This window comes from Cloeon dipterum, chromosome 4, assembly GCF_949628265.1.
Source record: "Cloeon dipterum chromosome 4, ieCloDipt1.1, whole genome shotgun sequence".
Taxonomy (NCBI): domain Eukaryota; kingdom Metazoa; phylum Arthropoda; class Insecta; order Ephemeroptera; family Baetidae; genus Cloeon; species Cloeon dipterum.
The window spans coordinates 6516456-6526320 of NC_088789.1; the positions used below are offsets into that span (position 1 = coordinate 6516456).

Sequence of the window (9865 nt, forward strand, 5' to 3'; positions counted from 1 at the left end):
GTTTAATTACTATCCCCTCTAAAATTAAATCGGTTAAATTTTTAAAGAAAAATGCATATTATTTGATGTGATTATTTTCATTTATCATTTTAATTCCTCTAAACTCACATAGCAAATAGAAGCTGATTTTTACTTCATAGAGTGGGCACATTTTGCTTCCATTTAACTTCAAGTTTGGTTCATTGAGACAAATGTCTCTCTTATTTTTTTTTGCTTTTTCTTCTTGTTTTGGATACACAAAAGGACAACACAAACATAGAATACAGAAAGGAAATCTCAATAGTAGGACTTCTCAGACTTCTTCATTTTCATCCTAGCATTGTACTTCGACATTCTTTCCTCTTCGCTGGTCCATTCTTTGCGACATGGGCGCGCATCGTCGAAATATCTCTGCTGTTTTTGCTGCTTGCGTTGGTTAAAGGCAGCCTGGCCTCGACTGTCGAAACGCGGCTTTACATGCTTGCCGTGCCTGAACATGCCGTTGGTGAGAGAGACCTCGCACATCAACAGCCTGTCTCGGTCGCTCATGTAGCTCTCGCATTGCGGAGACACGGTCAACGAGACCCAGGATTCCTTGAAATAACGTCTGAAAAAATGTAACGAACCGCGTCATAAAGCACATATATATGTATATAATTTCCAGGGAATATTCTTAAATTAATAATTAAAATGACTCACTTCTCATTCCTCATATTGTAATAGTCACTATCCTCGCAGTCCCAGTGCCTGTTTTGACTGTAGTAGGCCTCATCCTCGTATACCTCCTCTATAAAATAAACCAGAATTATTATCAAGTTTCCAATTGATTCGAAATATAATTGAACTTACCCTGCTCAAATTGTTTCGACGTCCGAATTTTCTCGTACGCCTCCCGTTCCTTTTTGGGACAGTCCTCGAGCAACTCGTAGTCGCTGCAAGGGAACTTCTTACTGTAGGTCTTGCCGCACCCCTTTTCTGCAAGCCCGACACTGCACAAGGCCAGCAAAAACACGATGCACCTTGAATTAAATTTAAATAAGAGCCTGCTTTTCTCAAAAAATAGCCTCAAAAACGACACACTTACATTTTGTACATGATCATTATTTCGAGCAAATAGAGCGCTTGAATGGACCGACTAAGGTGGTGGATGAAAGAGAAGGAACGAAAAAGTTAGTTCTACTCCTCTGATACCTGATGCTACTCCTGTTTCGTTGCACCCCACCTGAATGCTTTGGTGTCTTACTGTTGGTGGAACAATGTCATTTTGCATTCTTTGCATGCATATAAAAGAATTTGTCAAATACTCACAGCGTTGCAAGATTGCTTAAGCAGCCTGAAAAAACTAGCAACTGGGATTTCAATACCAATGAACAGGAAATAAGTAAATTCTTAGTTAGGTTGATATGAAATCTAGTTACTTAATTTAGGAAATGTTTTGAAATTTAGCAGTAATATTACATTTCAATATATTTATATAATGGTTTATTAAACGCAAAATATGGGTTTTTCAATATATTTGCGGTGCTATTTTTCTCTATTGTGCAATTAAAAATAGGGGAAAGATTTTCTGGAAACTTGAATTTATGATTCCTCTTTGCCAAGAGCGTCAAATTTGATTTCCCGACAAGTTTCGGCTTGCATTCTGCAGCCCTATTTTATGGTAACAAAATTTAAATTAAGAATAACATTAAAATTTAGTATTTGCATTGGTTAAAATATTTCAAGAAAAGAAAAATATAAGTTGAGTGGGAACTGTTTGCTAACTATTAATTAGACCAAACTAGTCGGGAAATAAAAATTGACATTCTTTGCAACTAGGAAACATGTCTGGTTTTAAATTCAACAACGGAATATTCCTCGAGTGGCTTCTTCAATTTCTAAAATTGCAGCAAAACCAACAATCGACTTGCCCTCTTCGCAAAATTGTATATTTTTTTAATTTCTTCGCCTTACATTTTTTGTTGCAAATTTCGTCTGACCTCCGATCTTAATTTTTAGAACTATTTTTTAAAGACTGCTGTCATATTGTCCGACACTTCCATTAAATCCTCCATTTTGCATTTTTTTACAAATTAAAATACAAAAATCACAATATGACTGCCATGATGAGTGTCTGTTTTTTCACTATAAATTATTCGTAAAAATAAATTATTCAAGCATTATATTCCACAGCTTGCTACACAACAAGGAAGCCATGAATCAAAATTCTCTTGACAACTTCACTTTCAATAAAATTTATTTTAATAGGAAAATCTTTCGAAAACAGATAAGCCAATCAATTATTGAGAATTGCCATATTTATTACTGTAATAAAAACAAACTAAGTCAACGAAAATGTTGTCCACTTCCAATTTCAGACTCTGGTTGTGCTCGTGGCCTTTGTAGTCTCTGACCATGAACTCCATGAACTTTTCATCGCTCATCTCGGCGCTGGGCGTGCGTTTGTGCATGTAAAGCATGGGGCGGCAGAGGCTGGCGAACATGAGGCTGTAGGAGCGGTAGTCGTATGAAGTAAAACACTCAACTACTGATTTTTAACTTTACTTCTTACTTGCTTTATTAGACTGAGTGAACAGAGACTGGCCAAAACGGCTGGCCATAAAGTGCGTCGCGAAGTGGAGTTTTATTTGAATCATATTTATTGCTGTGCATTACTAATATGGGTGAAATTGGGTTTGCCTTTATTGTCAGAGTTTATTGTAAATTGTTATATCGATGAATTGAGGACACAATTAGTCAGCTAATTAATGTTGTTAATTAAAGTACATTTTGAGATGGGGGAAACTTCTGGAGGTTTTCAGCACCATCTTAAGTGGGGGTGAGAAGTCACAAGAGCACAGGGCGCACTAGCACAAAGTGGGGGAGAGAGTCAGAGAGAGTCAGAGCCACCACAGGAGTCCCTCCTTTAAGACAGGATGTCACGCTTGATAACGGTCCAAAAATCGTACACGCCGACCTGATCTGGTTACAACCTCAGGACGTGGAGGTGGCGGTGGCGGTGGAGGTGCCCGTGGCTGAGTCTGCCGAGATGGTCTCTGAGTGTAGACGGTTGGTGTGTCGTCAGGCAGGCTGTATGCGGGTTTGAGGCGATCTTTAGAGACCACGACTTCCTTCTCTTTGATCCGCAGAGTAAAAGTTTTCTCGGTCCTTGCCAGCACCTCGTACGGGCCAGTGTACGGAGGCTGGAGCGATGTCCGAACCGCGTCCGTTCTAAGGTAGACCATGGGTGCTGTGTCCAAGTCTTTGAAGATGAAGACTTTGGCTGTAGCGTGGTGAGCAGCAGGAACGGGGCGGAGTGTGGAGAAGTTTTGCCGAAGCTGACGCAGCAGCTCAGAGGCGCTGATGTCATCGAAATCGGTTTTTCCAAGGAATTCGCCAGGCAGACGCAGGGGTTCACCGTAGACGAGTTCTGCAGGGGTCGCTTTAAGGTCTTCCTTGTAGAGGCAGCGGAGACCAAGAAGGACGAGTGGCAAGCTATCGTACCAAGTGTCATCTTTGTGGCACATCAAGGCAGCTTTTAAGGTGCGATGCATACGTTCCACCAGGCCGTTGCTCTGAGGATGATAGGCAGTTGCGCGTGCCAGGGTGATGCCAAAGCGTTGGGCGAACTGACGGAACAGGTGACTCTCGAACTGTCGTCCTTGATCGGTGATGATCTTGACAGGGCAGCCAAAGCGGGCGATAAAGTTGAACAGGAAAGAACGACAAATGTGGTCAGCGGTTGCATCTTCTAAAGGTATGGCCTCACACCAACGAGTGAAGCGGTCCACGATGGTGAGGCAGTATTTGTATCCGTTAGCTGGTGGGAGTGGGCCAATCAGGTCCAGGTTGAGAACAGCGAATCGAGCTTCAGGGAGGGGGTGAGTCTGCCACGGAGTCGTTACGTGCCGAGAGACCTTAGAGAGTTGGCAGTCTTTGCAGGCCCGAGTCCAGGCAATGACGTTCTTCCGGAGGCCAGGCCAGACGAAACGTTGCGATACCAGCCGCACAGAAGCTTTGATTCCCAGGTGGGCAAGTCCATGAAGTGCCTTAAATGCGGGAAATCTGAAATCAGAAGTCAGGAATGGGCGGTTACGACCAGTAGAAATGTCGCAGTAGACCGATTGGTCTTTTCCAGGGATTTGAATTTGTCGCAGCTGAAGCGTAGTCCCTCCTTTAAGAAAGCTCTGTAGCTCAGGGTCAGTCTCTTGAGCCAGCGCCAGGGCCGTGAAGTCCACTGGAAGTGTTGACAGAGCCTCGATCTCGATGCGGGAGAGAGCGTCGGCCACGATGTTTTCTTTTCCGGGCAGGTAGCGGATGTCCGTAGAGAATTGTCCGATGAAGTCGAGGTGTCGTATCTGACGGGGAGAGCGGTTCTTTCCTTCTTCCTTGAAGGCAGATGCTAGTGGTTTATGATCGGTGTAAATGGTAAATGGTCTTGCTTCAAGTAGATGACGAAAGTAGCGGATGGTTGAGTAGATGGCGAGCAGCTCACGGTCGTAGGTCACGTACTTCTGTTGAGCAGGGCAGAGCTTCTTCGAGTAGAAACCTAGAGGTTGCCAAGCTCCATCCACAAATTGCTGAAGAACGCCACCCATGCCAATGTCCGAAGCGTCGGTAACAATGCTTAAAGGACAATTTGGCTGAGGATGAGCGAGTTTGGTGGCTTCAGCCAGCTTTTTCTTACAGGTGTTGAAGGCTTTGATGGCTTCAGGAGTCATGAAGATTTTTGACTTTTTCTTCAGGTTTGGTAGTGCCAGGATTGCGTTGATTGGAGCCTGGTCCAAGGCAATGTGAGGCATCCAGCGATGATAAAAGTTGAGAAGGCCAAGGAAACGGCGTAGTTGGTCGACCGTCTGGGGCACAGGAAAGTCGACGATGGTCTTGATGTGTCTGTCTAGAGGAAGGATACCGTTCGCAGAAACCTTGTAGCCCAGGAAGTCAATCTCTGACGCGCCGAAGACGCATTTGGAGACGTTGAGTACCAGGCCATAGTCCTGAAGACGCTGAAACAGAGTGCGTAGATGTTCTGCATGGTCCCTCTCGTTCCGTGAGAAGACAAGAATGTCGTCAATGTAGACAAACACGAAGGGAAGTTCTCGTGTTACTTCATGCATGAAGCGTTGAAAAGTTTGGCTTGCATTCTGAAGTCCAAAAGGCATGTACAGAAATTCGTACAAACCAAATGGTGTCGTGATTGCCGTCTTTGGGATGTCCGGTGGGTGGACAGGGATGTGGTAGAAGGCCTTAGGGATGTCCAGGACGGAGAAGATGGTGCAGCCAGCGAGTTTGGCAGTGGCATCTTGGATATTCGGGATGGAGTAGCGGTCGGGCTCTGTCCTAGCGTTGAGCATGCGGTAGTCTCCGCAGTCCCTCCAGGTTCCATCATTTTTCTTGACAGTGTGGAGAGGTGAAGCCCATTGACTGCGTGAGGGACGCATCTTGCCAGACTTGATGTAAGACGCGAAACGTTCTCGAGCAGCAGCTTCTCGTTGTGGATCCATTCGTCTAGGTTTGGTGAAGACAGGAGGTCCATCGGTTGTTTTGATGTAGTGGACGGTATTGTGCTTGATGATCTTGTCGTGGGAAGGCAGGCGGGTCAACTCAGGAAAGTCTTTGAGGATGTTGAAGAAGGGGCCAGTGCCGGTGATAGTTTTCACGCTGGGCCAGTTACCTGTTGGCTTGATACCAATAACGGAGCAGCTGGTGAGGTTGTCAATGAGTTTCTGCCGTCTGATGTCCACCAGGAGGTCGTAATGAGTTAGAAAGTCGACACCGATGATTGGTTTTCCTACGTCCGCAACGACAAAGTTCCAAGAAAATTCTCGTCGCAGCCCGAGGTTGAGGTTGATGTTAAGCACACCGTAAATTTTGATTGCAGATCCGTTGGCCGCAGTCAGGTCCAAGAAGGTTTTAGCGAGGGAGTCAAGGTTTTTCACAAGTTTGCGTGGGAAAACACACACGTCAGAGCCTGTGTCAACCAGAAATTCAATATTTGTTTGCCTGTCTTTGATGAAGAGGCGGCCGGATGGAGAGGAGCAAGTGGTTGCCGCCTCTAGCACTTGCTGTTTAAGTTTCCCGGCTGGAAGAATTTACATCCTTCGAGACATTTCCGTGCCTTGGAGCCAAATTCTCCGTGGTAGAAGCAGGTGCCGTCGGAGTTGAAGCGAGGACGAGATCGGCTGCGGTTGCGGCGACGATCGAATTTCTTGCTGTCGTCCACTCTGTCATTCTGAACAAAGTCCTGGCGACGAGGGCTTCGTCCCCGGTCTTGTTTGAGGCTGATGGCCAAGGACTGGATGCTGTCCAGCACGCCAGACACCAGTTGTTGCATGTCGCGCTGGTTCTTTTCGATGAGGCGTCGGTAGTCGTCATATGGATCAAGGGCCACGAGTGGTGGGCGGGTCGCGGTTGCAGCAAAAGTGTGCTGTTGTTTGCCAAGAATGTTCCAAATGTGATCAGCGGTCTCTGCTTGGTCCGTCAGGGAGCAGGCGGTCTGTGTGGCAAGGAGCTTGCGGATTTCGTTCGGAAGCCGGTTGATCCAGATCGTGCGCAGCATGTCGTCAGTACCTTCCTTATCTGCGAGGCATTGCAATTTGCGGAGAAAGGTTGAGGGCTTTTGGTCCCCCAGTTCTTCTCTCGCCAGCAGCTGTTGCAGTTTTTGGTCTTTGGTAAGACCAAGGCGTTTCAAAATTTCCGCCTTTACGTGGTTATAGGAGTCTGTTTCGGGTAAGTTCCTGAAGATGTCACGCGTCTGCACGTAGATGTCTGCTGGAAGGCCTTGTTTAATCCAGGCGATACGTTGCTCGTCACTTTTGATCCGCCGGAGGGTGAAAAATGCGTCGACACGCTCGAACCAGGATTCGACGTCGCCTTTCCAAAAGTCGGGTAGGCGAAGCTGGGCGATGTTCTGGACGGAGGGGGCTTCCACGTCTTCTCCTTGCATCTCTGTTGCTAGGCAGTCCGCAGAGACGAAAATATTGCTGTTGCAGCTGGGCGTCGATCTAGGTGTGTAGCCGGACAGGTATGCTGGGCCAGGGATCCTCCAGGTAGGCGTCGAGGTGTTCCAGGCGGCCAGGTAGTCGTCCAGGGGTCCCGGTGTCCTAGGTAGTCGTCCAGGTATCCAGGGAGTCGTCCAGGTAGTCCTAGGTAGTCGGCCAGGTGCGTCCAGATAGTCCTAGGTAGGCATCCAGGTGCGGCCAGGTATTCCTCCAGGTAAGGTGTCCGTGCAGTCGGTCACGTCGGGGTCACCAAAATGTAGGAGCGGTAGTCGTATGAAGTAAAACACTCAACTACTGATTTTTAACTTTACTTCTTACTTGCTTTATTAGACTGAGTGAACAGAGACTGGCCAAAACGGCTGGCCATAAAGTGCGTCGCGAAGTGGAGTTTTATTTGAATCATATTTATTGCTGTGCATTACTAATATGGGTGAAATTGGGTTTGCCTTTATTGTCAGAGTTTATTGTAAATTGTTATATCGATGAATTGAGGACACAATTAGTCAGCTAATTAATGTTGTTAATTAAAGTACATTTTGAGATGGGGGAAACTTCTGGAGGTTTTCAGCACCATCTTAAGTGGGGGTGAGAAGTCACAAGAGCACAGGGCGCACTAGCACAAAGTGGGGGAGAGAGTCAGAGAGAGTCAGAGCCACCACAAGGCCGTAGATGCGGTTTTTGCGGCAATGCTGCTCGAATTGCTGCTCCTCGAGCCGGAACTGCTCGCCGACCAAGGCGTTAAACTCGCGTCGGTACAATTCAAGCCACCTAGGCTCGTTGGCGAGCCGCAAATCGTGGCTGATGCTGGTGTATAAAAAATAGAACAAATCGCAGCTGGCAGGGGCGAACTTGCCCAACTGATAGTCTACGATTTTGACCTCGAGTTGGCCGGTGTGCTTATCTCTGCGGAAGAGAATGTTGTTTCCCCACGGATCACCCTGGTTTAGCACGTTGAGGAACTGGTCTGACCTTTTGCCGCACCTCCGCAGCTCCTCAAAGACGTCGCCTTCTCGGAGCCAGCACATGACTTCAGGGTACAACTCCGTGAGACGCGCGTCAGCTAAGAAGAGCAGCCCTTCGATGGCAGAATCCAAGGTGGACCTTAAGTCAGGGTTAGACAAAAGGGTAAACTATTAACTTCAACAGTATCCAGTGTTTTTTTTTCAATGTAATCGCCGTTTTCCACAATTGATTAGGAAACCCCTCTACCTCTCTTTTGAGGATAAAAATCCTCAAAAATAGATAAATAAATAATGTTAGAGTAACGCAAGCATTCTAATTTAAATTTAGCACTTTGTATCCTGCATGAGAAGCCAACAAAACGTAATTAACGGCAAAATTACTAAAAATGCCATCTAGAATAATTTTTACTACAATGTTTTGTTTTTGTTTCATTTTTAATAAATTTAAGTTGAGTATGTGAAAGGGCTTTCTCTCGTACGTGTTTTGAACTCAAACACGTACTGTTTGAGCGGGCTGCGCAGTTTTAGAGTAGTACTAATTGCTGGTGTTTTCACACGCAAATTGTTTTTCTAGAGCTTTATTCCATCTCTGTATTTTTAATTGCAGCACATTTGAAGTAAGCCAAATAGGAAATTCAATTTACTTTTATGTCTCTCATTTCAAAATTAAACATTAACCTTATTTAATATAATTTATAAATTCATAAGCTTCTGATTTTACACATTTTTGCGAATTTTTGTCATGGATTTTGGCAAACGTTTTAAAAATAGATACCTTCGTTCGGGAAAAACTGGACATTTTTTGCTTTTTAAATTTTTATTTCAGACAAATTGGCCCCGGAAAAAACAGATTGAAAATTGTGCAAACCTGAAGTACTCCCCGTCGGTGCCGTCAAAAAGAGGATTGTGCGGCAGGTAGCGCGGAAAACGCTGCTCCCAGTCGATACCAGCCGAGGCCGCGTGCAGACCTGCCAGAACCTTGAGCACGGCCTCCACGTGCTCGGGGGTGAAGACGTCCATCTTGAGGTCACCGATGGTGCCGACGAGGCTTTGGTAGCCACCGGCACACAGGTCCTCCATGACGAGGGTGCGCTCGGCTCCCCAGTAGCACTCAACGAGGGGCAGCCAGCGGCCCAGGGCCCGCTCCCTCAACAAGGGCGCGTACTCGACGAGGAACTCGATTTCCCGCTCGAACGAGTTACAGTTGTCGACCAGCTCGAGCTGCTTGAGGCTCAGCGGCAAACGCTTCACCACCAGTGAGTCGCTCGCGGCGCGACCCTCGGCGTCGACGTACGCCACCTTGACCCGCAGGATGAGCGAGGTGATGCCGAGCACGTTGTCCGTCGCCATGCCCACCTGGAGCTCCTCCAACTGACGCACTCGCTCATCTCCGTGCTTGGTCCTCAGAGCAGCGTGAATTTGCCCCGCGTCCACCAACAAATGCAAGTTGCTTTCGTCCAGCATTTTTATTTTTCATTGCCGATTCAACTCAGCCACTGTTGATAAAACCCAAGTTGCTGTTATCGCTACATTCTGAGATAAGAAATTTGGGAATGACAAAATTTGTTTAATGACTGCACGGTGCAGACTGCAATGCTCCCTGGTGTGACTGAATTGACACAACTTTTTAATATTAATTAAATAGGCTCTGTGAAGACCATAAAGGGTATTTTTTGCAACAATTATGTAAGCTTAGAGTTCAAATTCAATAGAAGCACAAAGAAGGTACCCATATTTACTGGTTAACACATGTTCTGGAAATTTCTGTGAAAAAAGTTTCCTTTTCTTTTAAGTGAAATGAAGCCTAAAGGTATATTTCCAACCCTTACAATTCAATGTAAATTTGCTGGAAATTGTGTCTCTCGTAACTGTTTTATATTCTGGAGAATTTTTCATTCATTAAAAAAATCTGCTGACATTGCCAAAATTGATATTCAGCTTAAT

General features: G+C 45.9%; 1 protein-coding gene across 1 annotated transcript; it reads right to left on the reverse strand.

Moving 5' to 3' along the window:
- Window positions 1-58: 58 nt before the first annotated feature.
- LOC135943454 (uncharacterized) lies at window positions 59-9385 on the reverse strand. The gene is made up of 4 exons (XM_065489989.1): window positions 8790-9385; window positions 7622-8060; window positions 679-2465; window positions 59-586 (listed from the first exon to the last, which is right to left on the reverse strand). The coding sequence occupies exons 1-3, from the start codon at window positions 9383-9385 to the stop codon at window positions 2259-2261; spliced, it is 1242 nt and encodes a 413-aa protein (XP_065346061.1). The 3' UTR covers window positions 59-586; window positions 679-2258.
- Between the last annotated feature and the right edge of the window lie 480 nt (window positions 9386-9865).

What these genes read in the sequence shown, in the direction of transcription:
- LOC135943454 (XM_065489989.1), bottom strand. Translation starts at nt 9,385, where the DNA reads ATGCTGGACGAAAGCAACTTGCATTTGTTGGTGGACGCGGGGCAAATT. An exon ending in ACCGACGGGGAGTACTTCAG is followed by an intron (nt 8,061 to 8,789) that starts GTTTGCACAATT and finishes CCCTGACTTAAG; the next exon opens with GTCCACCTTGGATTCTGCCA. An exon ending in GCAAAAACCGCATCTACGGC is followed by an intron (nt 2,466 to 7,621) that starts CTTGTGGTGGCT and finishes CGCTCCTACAGC; the next exon opens with CTCATGTTCGCCAGCCTCTG.